Source organism: Prunus dulcis, chromosome 3, assembly GCF_902201215.1.
Source record: "Prunus dulcis chromosome 3, ALMONDv2, whole genome shotgun sequence".
Lineage (NCBI taxonomy): Eukaryota > Viridiplantae > Streptophyta > Magnoliopsida > Rosales > Rosaceae > Prunus > Prunus dulcis.
In genome coordinates this window covers 6,640,253-6,663,194 of record NC_047652.1, presented here as the reverse complement: position 1 = coordinate 6,663,194, position 22,942 = coordinate 6,640,253, and the positions used below count along the sequence as shown (strand labels likewise).

The 22,942-nt window shown below is 38.8% G+C and overlaps 3 protein-coding genes and 1 long non-coding RNA gene across 4 annotated transcripts; 1 reads left to right on the top strand and 3 right to left on the bottom strand.

The window, feature by feature from the left end:
• Positions 1–1,911: 1,911 nt before the first annotated feature.
• Positions 1,912–3,090, bottom strand: LOC117622858. The gene is made up of 4 exons (XR_004585043.1): positions 2,985–3,090; positions 2,751–2,837; positions 2,526–2,625; positions 1,912–2,400 (listed from the first exon to the last, which is right to left on the bottom strand). It is a non-coding gene; the product is annotated as an uncharacterized LOC117622858 (long non-coding RNA).
• A 199-nt stretch (positions 3,091–3,289) lies between these two features.
• LOC117621641 (putative disease resistance protein RGA3) lies at positions 3,290–6,365 on the bottom strand. Its single transcript, XM_034352204.1, has one exon. The coding sequence runs from the start codon at positions 6,263–6,265 to the stop codon at positions 3,290–3,292; it is 2,976 nt and encodes a 991-aa protein (XP_034208095.1). The 5' UTR covers positions 6,266–6,365.
• A 10,013-nt stretch (positions 6,366–16,378) lies between these two features.
• LOC117622499 (phosphopantothenoylcysteine decarboxylase subunit VHS3-like) lies at positions 16,379–18,841 on the top strand. The gene is made up of 3 exons (XM_034353189.1): positions 16,379–16,696; positions 18,034–18,092; positions 18,188–18,841. The coding sequence occupies exons 1-3, from the start codon at positions 16,571–16,573 to the stop codon at positions 18,513–18,515; spliced, it is 513 nt and encodes a 170-aa protein (XP_034209080.1). The 5' UTR covers positions 16,379–16,570; the 3' UTR covers positions 18,516–18,841.
• A 282-nt stretch (positions 18,842–19,123) lies between these two features.
• On the bottom strand, positions 19,124–19,960 carry LOC117622765 (triphosphate tunnel metalloenzyme 3-like). The gene has a single exon (XM_034353538.1). It carries the CDS (start codon positions 19,876–19,878, stop codon positions 19,264–19,266), a length of 615 nt encoding a protein of 204 aa, XP_034209429.1. The 5' UTR covers positions 19,879–19,960; the 3' UTR covers positions 19,124–19,263.
• Between the last annotated feature and the right edge of the window lie 2,982 nt (positions 19,961–22,942).

Genomic DNA, 22,942 nt, shown 5'->3' with positions numbered 1-22,942 from the left:
GGAATGTATATATATGTATGCCGGTAGTTGGTTGTATATATACATACTTGTTTGGCAGGTGTAAATGTTTTGGTATTGAGCCAGTTACAAGGGAAACTCTGTCGGTTTTTCGGTAGAAGTCAACCTTATTATTTTATCGTGCTTTGCATAGAAGGGCAATTAGGTCATTTGTGCCCGACATCCGCCAGGTGTCGGATACGCACAGGGTCCGGCTCGGATTCCAAAGCGGAATTTGGGTTGGGTCCTGTCATCAAGAGTTTCAAGATCCTTAGAATGTTCAATCACAGAGCAGATAGAATCATATGATTTTGGCAAACTAAATAGTAATTTCTGCACAACTCTCTCTCTAGATAGTTCTTCACCATAACTCTTCATGTGATTCATTATATCAAATAATCTAGCAAGATATACAGATTGGGATTCACTATCTTTCATGCGAGTATATTCAAATTCTCTACGCAATCCTTGCAATTTTACATTTCGTACCTATTTATCTCCTCTAAATTCCAGCTTCAAATATCTCAAGCACCCTTTGAGGTCTCCTCATTCACAATTCTGGGGAAGAGCTTATCTGAGACAACACTTTGGATCAACCCAAGTGCACGAGCATCCTTCATCAGAAGCTAAGCCATCATAGACTTCTCATCAACCTTAGTCTCTTCTATCTCCTTCTCCTTCTTTGGATCTGAAGCATCGAAACCATGTTCAACCAGATCCCACAATCCATGAGATTTTAGAATGATTTTCATCCTAATGCTCCAGAACTCATAGTTTTCTCCATTGAAAACTGGTGTGCGAAGCTCAACAGTGCCCGATCCTGCCATATTAGACATTGGATTCAAGAAATCACAACTGCGATCGTCGAAGGAGCTCAGACCCAGCTCGAATCGATTCTGACTCCCTATTCACAGATTCACGCCCAGCTCAAGCAATTGAACCTGGCTCTGAGGCCATGTTAGAATTCATAGTTTCAATAATTGGTTTTGAGTATTTTGGATGTTTGGGAGGAAGGAAGAGATCACAGAGAGAGTATGAGAAAGAGAACGTTGCTCTGAAATAGAAAAGCAGGAAATTACTATCCATTCCATTCCACTATTCATGTATATTCGTATGAGAGAGAGAAGTGAGCTACTTCTCTAACATATTTACACAGAGATTAAATCCCAACCTTTGATCCTATCATCCTATGAGATGATCCCACTTGTCATAATCTGACACTTAGATCCTAGGCTAGATAAGAGACCACTTGGACTATGATCCAATGGCTCAGGTTATATCAGAAAATTAAAACTTATAAAATGAAATGAAAACAGACTTTGTGACTTTGGCTCCAAGGTTTTCAGCTTAAGGGTTACACATCAACACTACCTTCACCAAATCACCAGCAACAGAAATGAGTTTACCTGGTTTTTAGGTTCCTTGTTAAACCTTTCTATGTGGTTCAACCCAAGTCAATACGACAATGAGAAAATTTAGGGAGCCAACCAAGCCCCCACCCCAGCCTAGTAGCAGCTTCATTTCTTGTGATCTGCCTTCGTTCGGATATGCGTAGGACATGATCAAGTTCTATGAGGAAGTTTTTTTTTTCATTTGGTTATGCATTTTATGAAAAGGTTGTACAGAAGTGTTTGCAACGTCTCCTACTTATCAAAAGGATGCTTCGGAAAGACTTTGTTTACCTTTTTTTTCCCTTTGAGGTACAACTTTGTTTACCAGTTAAATAATTATACTCCACCTTTGTTGACCAGTTTATCAGCTTACCGTAGTCTAACTTGCCAACTTGTCTTTCTAGACGTTACATTTATATAATAAAACATGACATGTACAGGCTACCAACACATAGAGGTGATGCATGACACGCCATAGATCGAAGATTTCTTTACATTTTTAATTTCATAGAGATACCTTCACCAATACATAAATGCACGTTTTGCTCTCTAAATTCTAGTCAGCCATACATCTAGTAATTGTATATTGACATTGTCCCCCCAAAAAGGTAGTTGTATGACATTGTAATATAAAACATTTGAGCCGGCCAATTCCTTGATTAAGCCTTGTGTGTGCATCAACTCATCAGAAAAGTGAGAAAATTCAGGGGCATCGGTGCTGCCATCCTTCAGATTAGGAGGGGGAAGGGGGCTGGCGGGATCCAATTTGTGTTAATATGAGTCTTGTTCATGTCATTTTTTTTTTTTTTTTTTTATCCCCTTGTTGAAAGTAGTCCTCTCACAGCTCATTGGTTATGGGAGCATGCCAAAACAAATGAGCCAGCAGAAGTAGCTTAGGAGAAGATGCAGCTCCCACATAAACTTCCAGTCCCATTCTGTTTCCGGGTAAAGCATCCAAATCAGCTTCCATGCCATGAAAAGCTTCAGCCACTGAAATAACAAAATCCCATGCCTATGACATGGGCTTTCGATATCACAACCTAGTAACATTTGAATTTCATAACCAGTAACTTTAAATTTGAGCCTTTAAACTACATCATAGGAATAAGATTACAGAAGATACCGAAAACCAGTTACCTAGCTTAGGTAAGAGCCTCATCAATCAGTCAAATGTTTGCCAGAATGCTGGACCAAATTCCTTGATGATGTTGCACCACTTGAAAATCCTACTTAGGATCTGTTAATCAAAATGCAAATAATTGGTTTTTCCAGCTTGGTTCAATCATAATTTGACAGTTCAGCAACCAACACTTGTAACCATTGGATTGCAGCAAGAAGAAATGACTTGTCAAAATGTTAAACCTGTATTAAGGGACTTGTCAACTCCATTGCCGTTTTTAATTCTTTATGCTTCAGAATGATCTGTGCATGAAGCATGGTGATGTTCTTCTGCAGAAGATCATTGATTAAGGGAATTGTCAACTAGAATTAAATGAAAATCAATTCCATACTACCTAGAGATTAATTCGGAATTTTCATTTCGACATGGAGCATATGCAGTCAAGTTTACAATTAAATTTTGCGCGTAACAAATACCAGAAGGGCATCATGTCTTGGGGACTCCAGCCACTGCAACTTTAAATTCTGCCTCCCAAATGGATGCTTGCAATACTTGCTGCTATTTAAATGACCATAGATAATCATTTTCCGCATATAGTATTCACCTTAAATTGTTATTATTGGGCAGCTCAAACCCACAAACTACTGAAAAGTAATTAAATATGGTAATCAAGTATATCAATACACAAATAAGTGCTTAGTTTTTTACCAGAAGGAGTGAACAGGGGATTGGCAGAGCACCTATGGAAATGCAGCTAAGATGACTTGTAATACACGACATCCTATTCTCGTGCAATCCCATCATCATCCTCATCAGAGTCAGAACTATCAGTTTCCTCGGTTTCATCCTCTTGCTGGATCCAAACTCCGTCTTCTCGAACACTGTTATAGTTAATTTCGATGTTTGGGATGTGAGAAATCTTGAGATGCTCCTCTCCTCTGCGTTCTTGGCAACTGTGTTCAAGAAATATAGAGCATTTATAGATAGTCAAATCGCGCAGTGGTGTCTTTCGCAGGAAGTCGGGCAGAGTTTGTAGGCTGTCTGCCTTAAGAATATCCAATGAAGAAAGGCATGGCATTATTCTAACTTCAGAATCCTCTTCCGCAGACCCTCCCACTCCTTCCCATTCTTCCCAACTACACATTCCAGAGAAGCTGAGCTTTTTCAATTTTGGGAATGAAACAGTTGGTGAGGATGATTTTAACAATGCTGAAGTTTCTTCTATTCCCAAAAATTCAGCTCCAACCTTTCTCACACTAGGCATATCATCTATGCTCAGTGTTTGAAGGGACGGCAATTTCCCAAGAGGAGGCAAAAAATCACAATTTTTCCAAGAACGAAGAACAAGGGTTCTCAAATTAGGTAGAGAAATCATCCAGTTGGGAGAGCTGAAGGTGCCACCACAGTAACAACTAATGCTTAAAAATTCCAAACTTTGAGGTGGTTCTAAGAAACTCAGCATTTCTCCATCTCTTTCTCCTTGTCGTCGCTTATCTCCATTCGAAAAATCTAGTTCCAAACAAAGGATGTGTCTTTTATTCGCTAATTGTGCTTTCTCAGCCTCACTAGCGTCTCTCACATTCCCCAGCCCTTTGATAAAAAGGCTACCCTGAAGCTTGTCCAAGATTCCCAGATCACCTAACTGGAGTGTTTCACTGTTGTCAGCAGCACATACACTAAACCCATCTAATACCTGCAGACTTCTTAATCTCCCAATCCCTTTTGGCAAGTACTTCAACTTATAACAGTTCTTAATATGAAGATGCTTTAAGTTAATCAGCTTCCCTATGGCCTTAGGTAGTTTTGCAAGGTGCCTGCATCCAGTGAGGCGCAAGGTCTGTAGATTGTATAAATTACACAGAGTATTTGGTAATTCCTTCAGATGATTATTACCAGACAAATCAATGTACCTCAAATGTATCAACTCGCCAATCTCCTTTGGAAGTTCATTGATTTTGTTACCACTCAAATTTGAAGTCCTAAGACATTTCAACTGCAAAATGAGATCTCGGTCTAAGGTAGTTATTCTTGAATCGAAACATGACAGGGTGCGCAGAACTTTGCAATGGTCAAATGAAATAGGAGGAACAGGACATGCAAATTGATCATCCGATGCAAGGATTAAGGTCAAATGGCGGACCTTATCACTTGGTAGCTCAATTCTCTTGTTAGCATCCTTAACCTCCATTATGTAACATTCCTGTCGGTTAAGAAACTGCACAAAGTCATGCACAATATCATGCATTTTGACGGTAATATTGCCGTCGTCATCTTCCTTAAAATCTTGAAACCACGACCGCATTACTAAGTTATTGAAACAGTTTTCACCTACTATTTCCTTTTCTTGGTTTCTTTCCAAACTAAGATAATCTTGTGACATCCACAACTCAATCAAATTATCTTTATTGAACTCATAATCTTTTGGAAAAATAACACAATACAAAAGACAACGTTTGACCCTCGACGCCAAATCATAATAACTTAGAAATAACGGTTGAAAAACTTCTTGTTCAACCTCTTCAAGTTCCCATATCTCACTGTGCAAGACATCTTGCCATTCTTTCTTAGTTTTCTTAAAGCGCATGAGACTACCTAAAGCCTTTGCAGCAAGAGGCAAACCCTTACACTTTTTGACAATTTCCTTACCAATAGCTTCAAACACATTAGATTCATCTTCTTCCTTGTCAAAGAATGCAAGGTGATAAAATAAGGACCAACATGATTCTTCACTCAATTGCTTCAAATGGATCCTGTGGCTCATCTTTGCTCCCATCATAATAGCAACTTCCTCTTTTCGTGTGGTCACCAATATTCTACTACCCATAGCACCTTTCAGCAAAGGTAACTTTAATTGTTCCCACTTTCTGTGGTCTTGAGTCCACACATCATCTAGGACAAGAAGGAACTTTTCCCCTTCTATAGATTTTGACATACATTGCAAGAAAGCTTCCAATTCATCTGAGTTTGGGGTTCCATTACCATCAATGATGGCCTTGGCAATCTTTATCTCATCAAAAGGATCAGAGACACAAACCCATATTCTCCTTTCGAAATGCGCTTTTACATTTTCATCATTATAGGCTAGTTGTGCAAGAGTTGTCTTTCCCATTCCTCCCATCCCCACAATGGGGATAACAAGGGGACCCCTTACAATTTCTTGACTACTCTCACTCAACAACTTGCTTACTATAATATCTTTTTCATTTTCTCGGCCAAATGTCTTAGATATATCAACAAACGATGAACTTTTTTGCCGTTCAGGTTGTTCAACTCTTCCTTCTGTGTGTTGAAACTTATATGCTTTTCGTTCTTTAGCAATCTCAGTCAACTTGTTATTCAGATCTTTTAGCTTAAGCTTAATGTCACGACGAAGAATTACTCGACTGACATGGCCAAAACAAAAGCAATGGAAGGGAATAAACAAACGTACCTTCTTCTTGGTAACAAGAAGAGTTATATCACCTTCTTCTTCTTGGTTGTCAACTTGTTGCATCAAAATTTTAGTGTTCCACTCGTCCAGCACGTCGTCCATCTCGTACGATACATCTGTCAGCTTATCCAACCAATCTCCCACGACGGCTTCCTTCACTTGCCTCTTCTCTGCATCATCGAGAACGGCTTGAATAGCTTTGAGATTGCTGGTGATTTTTGCAACTTCTTTCTTAACATCCAAGACCAATTTCACCTCTTTTTCTATTTGCTGATATGTTGTTGAAGCCAATTGTTGTAGAACTACATAAACCAGTGCATCAGCCATTGTTGGCGTAGGAAATTGGCCCTTGATAATAGAAAAACAAATTGAAGAGATGTATGATGAAGTAAGAAATGCAGAATGGTTTGTGTGTTATAGCCTTGGTGTGCAGAGCAAAACTCCAAGTCAATGACTCCAACGCAACATAAAAAATGAAACTTTAAATACTCTAAAGTCCATTAAATTAGGTACCTGATTTCCAACTTCAAGCCAATTAGACTGGGACGCTCCATAATTGAGCCAAAGATCCCAATTCTGTAGAATATTAATTTTCAAGCCACAAATTTCAACCCGACTATGCTGACCTTTTAAATAATTAATTAACTTTTTTGACACTCCATCTAGCTACTTGTCTGGCTTTACCCTATTTTTTGAAAAATATTAATAAAAAATAAATCAATTTAAAAATTTTAAATCAAATTAAATATTAAAAATAACTTGAAACTTAAAATCCAAAAAAAAAAATGTAAAGAAAATTATTAATTTTTTTTATAAAAAGAAGATTAAAACAAAAAACTGCATCCCCACCCCTACCCCTCCCCCTCTGCCTTGTCCTCCTTTTCTCTCTATATCTCTTAGTTACTTGCGATGCAAACCTGAGGCCCCCTCCTCGACCCACTCTGAGCCTCTCTCTCTCTCTCTCTCTCTCTCTCTCTCTCTCTCTCTCTCTCTCTCTCTCCAGGGAAAATGGTCTCTCTAATTTTTTTTCTCCCCAACTACCCAAACCACTCTCACCCCCACCCCCAAGCCTTACCCATCTCCCAAACATTATAAATATATTAACGTTTTTAATATTTAATTTAATTTAAATTTTTAATTAATATTTTTGGAAAATAAGGTAAGTGTAGAGCCGGCCTTGGGGTGGGCGAGAAGGGGCCTTGGTCCAAGAGAAATTATAGAGTGATACTGTATCACCACGTCAGCTGGTGATACTTCCACTCAAAATCTGCCATATGTATTTTTTAAAAATAAATAAAATATATTTTACAACTGGACTTTGACTTCCAACTTTACCCTTTAACTTTAATCACCCAAACCCCTCCCGCCCGTCTTCCTTGTCCACCGTCTTCTTCCCTACGCTATGCCTGGTATCTGCAACACCACACGTCTTCCCTTCTCTCTCGCCACCTACCCCAGCCTTCACTGTCTTCATAGTTAATGAATCTAAAGAACTTTTATTGTCAAATGACTCAAAACCCATAAACAAAATCTAGTCAAACTCTACCATTTTATCTTTGGAGACACCCTTGAAGCTAAAGAAGATGGGTAATCTCTGAAAATTTCACTTCTTGCTCTTTTAAAAAGACCTTGAATGAAAGCTGATAATGAAGATGGTGAGGAAGAAGAAGAAGAATCTGATGTAGAATGGGGAGATTTTTGGCGGATATCCTTCATCAAGCCCCGCCCCAATGACTTGCTCTATAACACAATTAATTCCTGGTTGCCCATAATGTAATAACCCAAAACAAAATATCTAAAAAAGTAACAAAATATCTAAAAAGTAGGATTAATATCTTCTAGCAAAAAGACAATTTTGCCCTCGCATTATTTAATAGGAAAAAAGTTGACTTTTTGATCGAGAAATAATTTGGCAATTTCGCTTGCGTCGTTGCGTAGAGCATGGCGAAATGAGTTCGTAGACACAGAGTAGACTCGAATTGGAGTTGTAACAAAGAAAATACGATCAAAATACCGCGAAGGGCAAAATGGTAATTTGGTCAAAAAGTCAGATTTTTATCCCTTTTCTCCTTCTCACTCCTTATTTCTCTCTTCTCTCTCTCTCTCCTCCCGATCACGTCGCACCAGCGACCTCCGAGCCTTCTCACCGCCGCCCCGGCCACTACAGGTGGAGCCGATCTCCGCCATTGGTACCAAACTGACCACCACTCAACCGCCGTCCTTCCCTGACCCGTCGCCGCCCTTGCCGTGGCTGGAGCTCGCCGGAATCTGCCATTTTTGCCGATTTTCCAGTTCGAACTTTGAGCTCCTCGTTCTCCCTCAATTCTCCACCAAATCGATCGAGTAAGGTATGATTTCTCAGCTATTTTTCGTGTTCTAACTGATGGATGTATGGGTTTCGATCGATTTTGGCTCTAGAACGTTCGATTTTCAACTTGAAAATTGGCCAAAACTTCGGCCGCCTTGATCGGCCATTTCCGGCCACTTTTTGAGGTATGTCCAAGAACAAAAGTGACTCCAAATGGGGTGTTTTACCTAGGATAGGAGTTTGGAGTCTTGGTTTCGAGATTTTCCGACAACCCAAAATCGCTTTGGACACCCAATCTGCCCGTGCTTGTGGCGGCGCGTGGGCGAGGGGGGTGAAGTGACTCTGTGTAATTTTGTGATCCTCGTGTCGTCACGAGCGCGTAGGATTTTGCGGATCTCGATTCGGAGTCCGTTTGAGCCCCGAACGGATTTTCCATATCGCGCGATCCTTGGGTGCAGTGTCGTCAAATCGTTGGATCGCACTCAATTTTGGATATGTCGTACTACATGATTCCAGGATCGTGTAGGATTCGACGGATTGCGAATCGGAGTCCCGGATACTCGAAATTGCGAACCCTGGGGCTAGGGTTTGGATTTTAAGCGATAATGCGATTTTGGGCAATCCGACCTTCCGTTTCGGACCAAATTCGCGGAACATGGTTCCTTCTCTATGAGGAACCTTCAGAGAAACCCAGATTGGCCATTGGAGATCGTGGACCCCACGGGTCCCGGATCGGCCGATCTGGCAGCTTATCGCTCAGTTAAGCATCGGGTTTTCCAAGACCGTTCTAAGTGTCAGAAAGGCTAATGTGGGCATAGGAGTAACTTAAAATGAATGCACGTATTTCTAGGAGCCGGGGGCAGGGTGTTTAATTTAAATTCTTTTTATTGAGCAGTTTATTAATTTACTATTCTTGGTTAATCAGGCACCAGAGGTCCGATCGACCCACAGGAGGGACCTTCAAAAGGTCCAGCTAGCTCGGACCAACTGTGAGTGGACTTTCTTTCATAAAGGATTTTATATAAATAAGTTATATAAATGATTATATAAATGAGTTTACGTAAATGATTTTATATTGATTTTATATAAATAAGTTTTTATAAATGAGTTTATCTGAATAAATTTCAGTATTTGATCTTGAATAAGTGTTATTGCATGTGTTCCGACCATGAATTGTAGCGTAAAATATCTTTACTTTTATATTACTTAGTTGAGCAGCAGACTTGAGATTTGTGATACAGAAATAGCAGCTTAACTCAGATTTATCAGATTACAGAGAATTATCAGGTTTTCTAAAATAGTTATTTTAGAACCACCATGTACCCGCCTTTTTATTTGGTGATTACCCTCAGACGGACCGATGTCTACAGACATCCAGTCTGTTTACAGTTCAGTCAGTGCACTTGACTTGCATCACGAGTTTCGGGGACGCTCGGACCGTGAGTGCCAGGATTTGCGGCTCGGCAGACTTGGTGTCCCGAGACCTGCCAGGATTGCGGCTCGGCTGACTTTATGTCCCCGATACCTGCCAGGATTGCGGATCAGGCTGACTACGGTCCCCTGCATCCTGCCAGAGCGACTCGAGCTGACTTGGTGTCATCGAGGACCTGCCGGCGGATCAGGCTGACCATAGTCCCCTGTATCCTGCCAGTTTGCGGCTCGGATAGACTGCGTGTCGCCCGAGACCTGCCAGGGGAATTGACGGATTGACAAGGGTACAATTAGGTGGTAGTTTTAAAGGAATTTGAGCACTTTTATGCAGCTATTAAATTCAATCATTTTATATCAGTTTTCTCATTATTTGTGCATATTTATATCTCCATATAATTATTCAGTTTCACGAATTTATATACATACGATTATATATGTATATATATATATTTAGATGAAGACCTTATATTAAATACAGGTGAACTTTAGCTTTACTTATCAAGTTATTTTACCATGGGGGTTACTATGATTACAAACTGTTTTTAAGAACCTTATGTTTTTATGTTTGGTCCACTCACAAATTTTCAACCTGTTTTTCGCCCCCAGGCCGTAGAAGGGCGCAGGATCCACCACCGGGCCATTCCTAGCTTCCGCGCCACCAAGTAAGGTAGAGTTTTGTGGAAAAGTCCTTGAAACCCTATAAACTTTAGAAAATGCTCTGATATCTAGTTTTAGTGGAAAACTGGAGCTGTGAATACTTGGTTATTTTATTCTGGCAGTTGGTGTGGATTTATTTGATTGTTTAACAGGTAGAAGATTTTGGGTTTGGTCAAAAATACAGGGGAGACTCTGCCGAATTTTCGGCAGAAGTCCAGGGAAAGTTTTCATTGTAACTGTAGCAGAAAGGGTAAAATGGTCATTTGTGCCCGACAGTTGCCAGATGTCGGACACGCACAGGGCTTGGTTCGAATTCCAAAGGGAATTGGGATCAGGTCCTGACACATAACGTCAATCTTCCCTTCTTTCACTAGTGGTTTTTATTTATTCAAGATTTATGGTTTCATGTTTAATGGGTTTGCACATATTTTTAAGATTTTTGGCTTTTTTATTAATGGGTTTAACTTTTCACCGAAAATGAGAGGGAGAGAGAGGGGGTGGGAATATTGGAGTGGTAGGGAAGGCCAGGGTGGGTGGCTGAGAGGGGAAAGGGAAGAGGGTTGTGTGGCGTCGATAGCAGAGGCATAGCACAGGGAAGCCAGAGGGGGAAAGGGTTAGGGTCATTAAAGTTGAAGGGTAAAGTTGTAAGCCAAAGTCCAGTTGTAAAATATATTTTATTTATTTTAAAAAAAATACATGTGGCAGATTTTGAGTGGGAGTATCATCAGCTGACGTAGTGATATAGTATCACTCTATAATTTCTCTTGGTCATGGGCCTCCAATTAAGGGGCCCCAAATGTTTATATATTATATATATACTATTGTCCAATTGATTTATTTTAAAAATAAAAAAAACAGAAACAACATGCCATTAAATTAGGTTTCTTTGTTTCCTCTTCCCAGAAGGTTTCTTCATTTCCCACGTAGAAACAGAAACAACATGTGCTTGAGGAAGGTGATTCCTCTTCCCAGAAGGCAATTCCTCTCCTAGTTAGTTTTTCCATAGAAGAACTCTATTTAATCCACCCATCTCTTAATAATCCACCACCCTATTTTTCTCCGTTTTCCTCTTCTCTCTTCAATCTATCCATTATTTTCAGTTTCTCTCATCCTTTTTTTCTCATATCATATTGTGACCCAAAGAATCAATCTCACACTAAAAGACTCACAAATTGTCTTTGAGATTGATGATGACCAAGAGGGGAGGAACATAAGAAACTGAAAAGGTAATCATGTTTATAATTTTTTTATTTATATTTGTTCCTATCCATCAATCTATTTTTTCAATTTTCAGATTATACACAGACAATGACTTTGTTGTTAAGAGACTTAGACTCTGCTTTATAATTGACCAGGTAGGATTATGCTTTATAGTTGTTTATCTTAAAATCATTATTCATGCGCTCTATGCGGTACGTAAAATTATTTTTTATTTGTTGTTTTCTCGCAATTGTATACTAAGGAAGGGGCCTCATTTAGTTTATTGCCTAGGGCCAACCAGAAGCCAGGGCCGGCCTTGGGTAAGTGAGATAAGTATGTGTGAAAAATAGGGTACAATGATACAAAATGAGTTTCATGGGGCAAAGTGAGACTCAAATACACTTTCAGGGGGTATATCAAAACTTAATCCAAGACTTTTAGCCACTCGAGTGGATTGAGTGTTGCTAATTAAAGTGGTCCAAGCGTTGCTCAAGGATGCTCGAGCGGTTATATTTCTTTTTATTTTATTTTTTTTAAGAGAAAAGTGATAATTGTATTCATAAATTAGGTACAAAGACCATCAGCCACAAGGGCAAATACAAATGCTCATAAAAGGGTGATACAAATATCGAAGCATAGTAACCACATATGGTTAATCCAGATACATGCCACAAAAAACCCAAAGAAATTTTGGCATAAAAGCTGCATGGTTGAACAAACCAGACATGAACCACAGCGCCAAAATATACCAATACAACTACAACTTTTAACTCTAATAAGTACAAAATACAAGTAGAGACTAGAAAACAATCAAATACCCAACTCACAAGGAGTTGATGCAATTATTACAAAATAAGAAAACTGCAAACAAACAACAACAGAGCTACTACCGCATTGTTGCCACCGCCATCACAGACTGTTAACTGTAAAGATTCTGTTAGTTCAACAGAGACAGTTCCCTCTGTTAGGACCAATTTTTGGTATATTGGTAATTTCCTGTTACAAAAACATAGAGTAGGTCTTTGAGTGTAACCTACAGTTTTCAAGTGACGTCCTGCTATCCTGGATCAGTGTGGCTCAGAGACAATGCCAAGTTATGTTTTGCATCCATCCTTTCATATTTGCATATTTGCAAGATCATCAAAAGTGGTTGTTAGATGTATAAGACTGATATATGATTTCAGCTTTACATAATCCAGTGCCATACATCAGTGAGTTTTAACGATGGTTTTATATTCTTTAGTTTGGTGCTTATTTAAGCAAATGGGTTCTTTTGTCTTTACGGCTGGGTTTTTAATTAAGTGGCTTTATTTGTTTTAAAGAAATAATTTATTTGTTAAAAAGCACATTTTTGCCAAAAGCCTTTTTTGGTCTCTGACCTAGTTTTAAGTGTGTAATACAAGAAAGGAACTTAGCCATTTTGTTTTGTGTGTCTGCAATGTTGAAAAGAAAAAGAACGACAAAAGATTTGCAGAGAGGGGTTTGAGAGTTTATATTGAAAACTCATGTGGCTGTTCCTTGTTAGCCTCCATGAGTGATTAAATCATCATCTTTTCATATATGTGTGAGTTCATGAGCATTATGCATGTTGGTGATCAGCAATCGTGCCTTGAGGTGTGAGCAGCAGAGACCAGAGTTGTGCCATCTCTTGTTGACGAAGGAAGACAAGATCACTGGTTGGGTTGAGTAGCAAAGGCGAGTAGGCAAGTCTGTCTTGTGAGCTTTAGTATTGTGAGTTGAGACTTGTAAGACCTTTTTGTATTCTTTCTCATAGTGATTTGTTCTCTAGCATAGTGCCCGCAGTTGTTTTCCTCATCTTGAGGTTTTTTACAACGTCAACATATCGTGTGTCCCTTGTGCAATTGTTTGCTTTTTTATTTGAATTTATTCTGCTGTGTGTTCTGGAATTTTTGCTTACAAAATTGTTACAGTATTTCAATCCTGTTGTGGTGTTTGAGTATTAAGAAACAGATCAGTTGGCCATTCTAGGGAATTTCACCCTGAGTGTTAGGGCTATTACACTTGTTTTAATTATATTGTGGATATGGATGAACCAGTAAGCTATAAGGTTGCAGCTTCCTCTTCTCATTGGCAGAAGGCAATGCAAGAAGAAATTGATGCTTTGCATATGCAAGGCACCTGGCTTCTTGTTCCTAATCCTAGTAACAAGAACATAGTAGGTAGCAAATGTATTTTTAAAATTAAAAAGAATTTGATGGTTCAGTTGCTAAACACAAGGCTCAACTAGTAGCTCAACGCTTTAGTCAAGAGCCAGGATTCGACTTTAGAGAGACGTTTAGTCATGTGGTCAGGCATACCACAGTGAGACTTATCTTGAGCATTACTGCAATGAATAAATGGAAATTGAGGCAGCTAGATGTCAAAAATGTATTTTTGCATGACGACCTTGAGGAGGAAGTCTACATGCGCCAACCACAAGGTTTTGAGGATTCAATTCATCTTGATATTGTTTGCAAGCTTCAAAAATCTCTATATGGCATGAAATAGGCTCTAAGGGCATGGAATGCCAAATTCATTGGTTACTTACTAGCCATAGGTTGTTAAGTCCTCACACTCCGATCCCAGTCTGTTTATGAAGCATGATGGTGTTGGAAAAACAACAATTAGTGACTAATTAGAATGACTATATATATATATAAACCAACGAAATTGTATTTATAACAAACTGTAATTCAAAATATAGTAAACAAATAATAAATGAAATTGACTTGGATTCGAGATAGAAGCTTGCATATTTGATGCAATTTCCTAAATACAGTAATTTCACCCATTCTCAGTGCTTGAAGTTCTACAAGTGATTGCCTCCCAGGATTCAACTATTTGTATTCTAAGCCCTAGCACTAGGACTTAGAATCTAGCGAACTTTGTTTGTTTTCCTCTCAAACAATGTGAAATGCTTGTAGAATGTTTTTTTTCTGTGTTTTTACGAATGAGACTTTGTTTGATTTAAATAAACTTCTGAAACCTTATCAGAAGAGTCACAATTGTTAGAAAACAGTTAATTAAACTAATCCGAATTAATAAAAAATTATTAATTCGAATCTAAAAATTTAATTTAAATATGAAAGTACCTATTTTTTACAATTAAATATTAAATATTATAGTGCTTTTGTTATATGTCGAATTTCTGAAAGTGCTCGTATTTTTACCCTCAATGCCCAAATCGATTTTGAAGCTTAATTGGCTTCTATTTGGCCCAACTTCTATTCACTGAGTGTGGGACTTCCACACTTCCAACAGATGGCAATATATTGTAGTGCTTTTGTTATATGTCGATGATATCATTCTCATGGGATCAAATGATGAGTTAGTTCAGCATGTGGTTGATGATCTCAGTTCTGTTCTTGAAATGAAAGATATGGGAAGACTAACCTACTTCTTAGGGTTACAGATTTCATATTGTGTAGTAAGAGATATTTTTGTCAATCAAGTTAAATATGCCAAAGACTTATTGAAAAGAGCTGGTATGAGTACGTGTCGAGCTTGTCCTACTCCTTGCAAGCCTCACACTCAGGTCTCAAAGACAGATATGTTCAAGGCACTATGAAGTATAGGATCAGTTTCACCAGTGACCCTTGGGAGTTGACTGCCTACAGTGATGCAGACTGGGCAGGGGACATTAATACACTGAGGTTGACTACTGGATTTGTGGTGTTTTTAGGAAAGAATCCAATCTCTCATGGCAATCTAAGAAACAAAGTTGTGTATCAAGAAGTTCAACAGAGGCTGAGTATAGAGTTCTTGTAAATACCTCTGCAGATTTGTCTTGGGTTAGAAATGTGTTGCAGGATTTGAAAGTTTATTTGCCTCAACCTCCTCTTCTTAATTGTGATAACTTGTCTGCCTTAGCACTGAGTTCAAACTGGTATATCACTCGAGAATTAAACATCTTGACATAAATTTCTACTGTGTTTGCAAAAGAAGGATTTAACTGTGCAATACATTCCAACAAAGGAACAGCTTGCCGATAAATGTACCAAGGGTCTTCACAGTCCCATTTTTGTACAACATTGTCGAAATTTGAGACTTGGTAGTCCATCTAACTCAGAGGAACTTGGTTAGGTTCAAGGGGGAATGTTAACAGTAAAGATTTTGTTAGTTAGACTCTTATCAAATCATGTGCAAGGCACGTGCTCTCTGTTAGAATTGTTAGCAAATTGTTAGTTAGTTAAGCTCCTATATAAGCTTGTAATAATTGTACGAATGGTTCTGATAATAAGAAAAGTCTACAATTCATTCTCTGACATTCTCCTTCTCAACTGTTATCACAAACATCGTCTCCATCTTAGAGACAGAGAACACCACTGAGATTGCAGCCTCACCTTACAACTAAAACACCAACCAACAAAACCACAAATTCAAGCAAATCTAGACACAAGTAACCTCCTCACAATTAAAACTCTAAATCCAGTAGATGGGGAATGAGGAAATAAGTGTGGAGGTAAGGAAAAGAGGTTTGAAAGAGAAAAGGGAAGCTAGTAGAACCTTTTTTTTAATTATTTGCTTTCGAGTGGTTATATTTCTAAATATTGAAAAAATAGGACAAAAGTCATCAAGTCTCATTTGGTGTCTTGGCCTAGACTGCACTATTTATTTAAATTGGACTAATATCTAGTCATTGATAAACCAATATTGTGTCTTACCCACCTAGATAAGTGAGATTCATAAGAACTAATTTCAATTTAATCCAGATCCATTTACTAAACTAGCCTCCACTCTCAATAACTATGGTCCTTGCCAACTGGCTCTTGAATTCCTAGCTTTTCAACATCTTACTACAGCTCCCACCAAAAAGAAATTATAAATTAATAAATAAAAACGATCTCAGCCGCTCCAAGTCGAAGACCAAGAGGAAACAAAAGTAAGTCAAAATCCTGATCTTTCTTTTGGCCAAACATAGCCCACGCTACGCCAGAAGCTCGACGCACTTCCCAAAACGGCCTCCACCGCTCCTCTCTGTCTCCCTATAACTTATCTGTATTATTTCCTACACATTTACATACAGTTTTAGTGCAATGGAGATCCAGAGTTTCTGCCACAGTGCTGATGATTTGAAGGGCATTATGCGCTGTTTGGTTGAATCTTTGATGGTGGAGACTGCTCTTCTTGCTCACAAGTCTCTTCTTTTACTACTTCTGCAGGTACTTCATTACTCATTCCCAAATCATCTTTCTCTAATTTTGGCTCTGTGAATTATCTTTACCTTGAAGTTCATACATTGATGATTGATGCAATTGAATTATGAGGAATTCCTTTTTCTGGGTAGTTTTTTGTTCATAATAGTTTGAAGAATACTTTTGTTCATTAATTGTTGCCCATACACAAGTGTTTGTGAATAGGTTTTGTTATAGTTGTATGGACTTAAAGTTGTGTAATTTGGTTACTTTTCCTTATTGGGGCATCCTGCTGTAATAGTTTTCTGGGCTGGAGGAAACATTTTGGACTATCTTAATGCGTAGGTTTACATTAGGATTTCGGTAATCAAATGAAATCGACAATTTATAGAGACTTTTAGGACCCATTTGGATGGAGTGATTCCAAATCTAGTGATCTAGATAACAATGTAAGGTTAAAATGTTTGTTTTAGATTATAACAACCTACTTATGTCCAAATGGAGCCTTAGGATAACAGAAAGTTGAATCCCTGTCTAACAGAGCATAATAGCTCTACCGAGGTTAGGGGCCTAACATTTTCAAATTTCAATAACCAAATACAGTAAGCCCTTTTAATTTATATCCTTAGTGGAAATGAAAATTTGTCAAACATAGAAATTATCAAGATTGAGAATATGTATGATAATACGATCTACTGGTGAAGTAAATGTTCCTTTTTTCTTTCTTATAGTTTCTCAACAGCAAAAAGGAAAAGGGTGATAAAATGTAAAGCTTTCATATTGAACTGTTTTCTTTTCCATAATTGAAGCATTAATTTCTCTTCGAAACGTATCATAGGTGCTTCATTTCTGCTGAAGCAAATTAATTTTGATGAGCAAGTATGTTTGGCCTCATTTTTATGGAAGTAATTTGTTACATGCTCTAGTGGTGATGGGTTTAGCCTTATCTTAGTTATAGTAATGAAACTAGTATTCAGATGATCTTGCTCTCTAAACATGTATTGTATGAGCATTTCTGATGTTACTTCCTGAAAGAAACATTACTCTCTTTATTTGTAGTTCATTTTCTCTTCATTTTTTCAATTTTCTTTTAGCATTGAAAAATGCTTATATTTCTAAGTATTACCATTCTGGGATTACGTAGATAGACATAAGTATCTCCTAACAGTCCATCTTCTTTCTTTTGAGTTCTCTTCACTAGCTGATGCGGAACTTTTCTGCTTGGTTTCAGTGGAGGTTTCTGTTTGCCCTCTGCATGATTTTGAATATTCAGCTTGCTTGTTTTTGCGATTTTTACGCTTCTCTACGCATGTTATGTTTTTTAATATATGTCTCATTTTGGCTTTATGTTTGTTCTTCAACAGATTGGGTCTTTGCCTGACGATCATGACATATTTCAAAACTCAGTGAAAACATATCAGAGGTGGGAACGGCATTTTGGGTATTTTTAAAAGTTTGAATTTTTAGATTTCCTTCTTTTATTGTTTTCTCTATGTTCAGAGTGAGACTGCATTTCAGGTTTCCAATGTCCGAACTTAATAAAGTGAAAGAGCCTCATGCTGAAAACAACGATGCAGGTGAAACAGAGGATGATGATGACGATGATGATGATGATGAGGACAGTGATGATGATGATGAAGATGATGGTGATGATTCAGAAGAAGAGAGCGATGATGATGAAGAGGATTCGGATGACGAGGTTGAGGTTGAGGCTAATGGCGATGGAGAAAGCGATGACGATGACGATAACGATGATGAAGACGATGACGATGATGAGGATGATGATGAAGAGGATGATGATGATGAAGAGGATCATTACCAGCTACCGTCGACAAGAAAGAAGTGAAGTTAATGGTTCACCATGTTTTAGGCTGCTTCTTTAGTAACTTGGGGCAGGTTGGAAATTTTTTATTGATTATTATGTTATATTTGTTAAGATAAGAGCGTTCAATTGCTTTTATGGTGGTAGAAAGCGTCTCTTCTTTTTATTTATTAAATTATAATGTGTCCTGTGGCGATTGTAGTTGTCTGGAGTTCTGTTATCCATATTTACTGGCTCATGATCATGTATCTTAAATGAGTGGCCTGCCAGTTGTCTCCACTGCTAAACTTTGTACCCTATTCAAAGTGCAACTTATCTTACCTTATGCAAGTATGTAGTTTCTTGTTCTTTTTTCCCTGTTTTGATCGCAACTAGTTGTGGAAGAATAACGGACTAGGTTTTGCAATTCGGAGGTTCGAAGTTTGCAATTTTTCGGTCTGGGAAGTTGCAGTATCTATTTTCTTTTCTAATCTATTCTTATCATAGACAGTCTTTCAAAATCAGATGGGCCCTGCAGATTGTCATCCCATTTCCGCAAGGAAACTTAAACTTGGAATCATGCCAAAGGTAAAAACAGAACAAGCAAGCCATAATAAATAATCTTTACTATTTCCATGAAGGATGATAGACAATAAATAGTCTCTGCATAAACCACACATTGAAGAAGAATGCAGAGAATCTACCTTCTCAATTGTCTTCATCTCAAGCTCAATTACACAGTTTTCATTTATCACACAATTTACATTCCAAGTATCATCAAACGTCCAAAGCCTCACTCCGGCAACTTCCCAGACCGAAAAATCGCAAACTTCGAAACCTCCGAATATTGAAACCTAATCCCATTCTCCTCCAACAATTTCTCCAAAATCTTCTTATCCCTCTCAGGGTTCGAGCTCTCACACTCCACCTCATAACACGTCCCGAAATCATAGTTACTCTCGTCCACCTCTATCTTCAACCCCTTCCACTCATACAGACCCCTCACATTCCTAAACCCACCCAAGCACACAAACCCTAGCCCTTCCTCTCGGACCCCGTATTCCTCCCTCACGCGCTTTAAGAGCGCGGAGGAGTCGACGACAGAGAGCCGCCACGGCTCCGCCACGCAGGCGCGGCCGAGGACCGGGTCAAAAGGCTCTTCGAGCTCTTGGACCCGGCTGACGCCGTCGGAGATGACTGGTTTGGCCTTGAGGGAGAGGACGCAGGGCGAAACGCCGTCGTAGAAGCGGAGGCGGAGTATGGCGCGGTTGGAGGAGAGTTCGGCGCTGGAACCGTCGAAGAAGATGTTTTCTTGGATTAAGGTTTGGACGTGGAAGGGGGAGAGGAGGTCGGTGAGCTTTTGGTGTGCGGAGGCGTCTGAGAGGCGGAGCTTCACTTCCACCTCCATTGTTTTGGTTGCTAAGGGCCTGACGAGTGAACAATGTCGTGTGTGCTTCGTTGATATCTGATATGGAGCTTATGGTGGGAAGATGAGGTGAGATTTTTATTATTTTTATTTCAAAAGAATAATTTATTTATATCTTTCTTGTTTATTTCTTTTTTTTTTTTTTTGGATAGGAAAAAGGAAACTTACAACCGGAAACCATAAGGACACACAGGCCCAACTAAATCAAAATAAAAAGGAGCAAAGCAACTTAGAGCATCTCCAAGGGAGATGTCAAATACCAACCATTAAATTTAAATTTGATGGCTGATGTGGTAATTTGACATCTTACACAGATTTACACTCCACTCGATATGTCAAATTAAATTATTATTTTATTACATTTTAGTGTTGATTCATTTTTAATTAAAAAGAAAATAAAATAAAAAATAATAAAATATTCATTTGACATCTTGCTTTTGGGATGTCAAAAATAACCTCTCAACCTCCAGCCTTCATTCCACATCAGCTTTGACCAAGGTCTAAAATATCGGGAGTTTCGGAAATATCGGTGGTCCAAAAACACGGAAATATCGATGGAAATATCGATATCGATAAAAATTGAATAAAAATCACTGAAATTGTGAGAAAAACTTGGAAATTTTTATTGAAACTTTAGAGGATGTTTACTTAGTCAATTGTCTATTATTTTATCACAAAAAAATGGAAGGAAATACATGGCATGGTGGGGTTGAGTGATTTAAGTTGATTATGCAACGACCTGACAAACACTGTGACTTTAGAAAATATGTAGTAATTAGTGAAAGAAAATTAAACACACCATAATTTTTTAGTTATAATAATTTACTTCAATATATTACACTTGATACATATGATAAAATATATGAGCTTAACCAAAAAAACAAAGATAAAATGTATGAGTAACTTAGTACCACGTAGAAAGAATTCCTATTAAAATTCAGACTTAGTATCTGTAATAACCCAAAACAAAAATTCTTAGTTAATTAGTAATTTATTTGGAGAAAAGACAATTTTGCCATCGGAATATTTTACTAAGAAAAAGGTGACTTTTTGATCGAGAAGGAATTTGACAATTCCACTTGCGCCATTGCGTAGAGCGCGGTGAAATGAGTTCATAGACACGTAGTGGGCCTGAATCGGAGTTATAACGAGAGAGTTATGGTCAAAAGAGTCTCAGTGGCACAACCGTAAATATTTCAAAGTTGGATTTATAAAACCCGCTCAGCCCTCTCTCTCTCTCCTCGCGCGACTCTCTCTCTCATTTCCCGCGCAGACTACCCGTCACCTTCCAGGGATCGCCGGCGCCGCCACAGGGCACCACCGGCCACGGGACCGGTGGCGTTCGAACCGCCTTTCGAGTCCCCTTCCTTTCTCGACCCTTCCCCGTCGGCGGCACGGCCTGTGCTGGCCGGAAAATGCAGAAAACTGACGGGAACTCACCGAAACTTCAACGCCGTCGATCTCCCTCCTTCGGCCACCATTTCCGTCGACCCAGGTATGGATCTTGAACCTCTCGAGCTGTTCTAGCTGCCTGTTGGGTATGATTAGATCGTTTCGTAGTGTAGCTATTGGATTTTTGAGCTTGAAGTTTCAGCCAATTTTGGGCCTCCGTTTTCAGCCACTTCCGGCTACTTTTTGGGGTAGGTTCAAGAACAAAAGTGGTTCCAAATATGGTGTTTTACCTAGGGTAGGAGTTTGGAGCCGTGGTTTGAAGTTTTTCCGGCGAGCCAAAATCGCTTTAGACACCCATCGCTGTCGGCGCGTGCTGCGGCGCGTGGGTGAGGGTGGTGCAGTGGCACTGTGTCTTGTTGCGATCCTTATGTTGTCACGAGCGCGTAGGATTTCGCGGATCTCAATTTGGATACCGTTTGAGCCCCGAACAGATTTTTCATATTATGCGACTTCCGGGTTCAGTATTGTTGAACCGTTGGATCGCGCTCAATTTCGGATATGTTGTTCCAGATAATTTCAGAATCGTGTAGGATTCGACGGATTATGAATCGGAGTCCCGGATACTCCGAAATTGCGAACCCTGGGGCTAGGGTTTGGAAATTCTATGATTTCACAATCGTGGTCAATCCGATCATTAGTTTCAGACCAAACTTGCAGGACATGGTTCCTGATATGTGAGGAACTTAAAGGAACTCTCAGATTGGTCATTGGAGGTCGTGGACCCACGGGGTTCCGTATCGACCAATATGGAAGTTTATCGCTTAGTGAAGTCTCGAGTCTTTTCAGACAGTTCTAAATATCTGAAATGCCTAAGTGGGCAGGAAAATGACTTTAAAGTTAGTGCACGCATTTTTAGAAGTCGGGGGTCAAGGTTTTACTTAAAAACTTATACCGAGCAGTTTTATTAATTAAATATTCATGATGATTTACCAGGCACCGGGGACCAGGCAGGCCCGCAGAAGAGACCTACAAGAGGTCTAGCTAGCTCGGACCAGGAGTGAGTGGACTTTTCTTTTATAAATGATTTTATATAAATGAACTTCGTTATTTGATCTTGAATAAGTTTAATTGGTAGTAAACTTTCCTAGTATGGTTTGTGAAGCCAAATGTCTTTATCTTTGTACTGCCTAGTTAACTATGCTAAAGAATTATAGAGAGCAGAGTCTGAGATTTATATCAGATAAAGTAGCAGTATAGTTTCAGATTTAACAGAAATTCAATTATTTATCAGATTTTTCAGAAACTTTATATTTTCTGATGATAGCAGAGTTCTTGACTTAATAAACATTCAGTTATTCGTCAGATCTTTCAGAAATATTATAATATTTATATATTATATTTTCTCAGAGTTCCTGATTTATTAAAAATTCAGTTCTTCAGCAGTTTTCCAGAAATGTTATATATTTTAACACCACCATGTACCAGTTTTGGGAAGGCACTGAAATTCCCTAGAATGGCCAACCAATCTATTTCTTAATACTCAAACACCACAACAGGATTGAAATACTATAACAATTTTGTAAGTAGAATTCCAGAATACGCAGCAGCACTAAACTCAAACAAAAGCACAAGGGACACAAGATATGTTGACGCA

Coding starts and splice junctions, on each gene's coding strand:
- LOC117621641 (XM_034352204.1), bottom strand. CDS start 6,265: ATGGCTGATGCACTGGTTTATGTAGTTCTACAACAATTGGCTTCAACA.
- LOC117622499 (XM_034353189.1), top strand. CDS start 16,571: ATGGAGATCCAGAGTTTCTGCCACAGTGCTGATGATTTGAAGGGCATT. Junction 16,697..18,033: donor TTCTTTTACTACTTCTGCAG/GTACTTCATTAC, acceptor GTTCTTCAACAG/ATTGGGTCTTTGCCTGACGA. Junction 18,093..18,187: donor TCAGTGAAAACATATCAGAG/GTGGGAACGGCA, acceptor ACTGCATTTCAG/GTTTCCAATGTCCGAACTTA.
- LOC117622765 (XM_034353538.1), bottom strand. CDS start 19,878: ATGGAGGTGGAAGTGAAGCTCCGCCTCTCAGACGCCTCCGCACACCAA.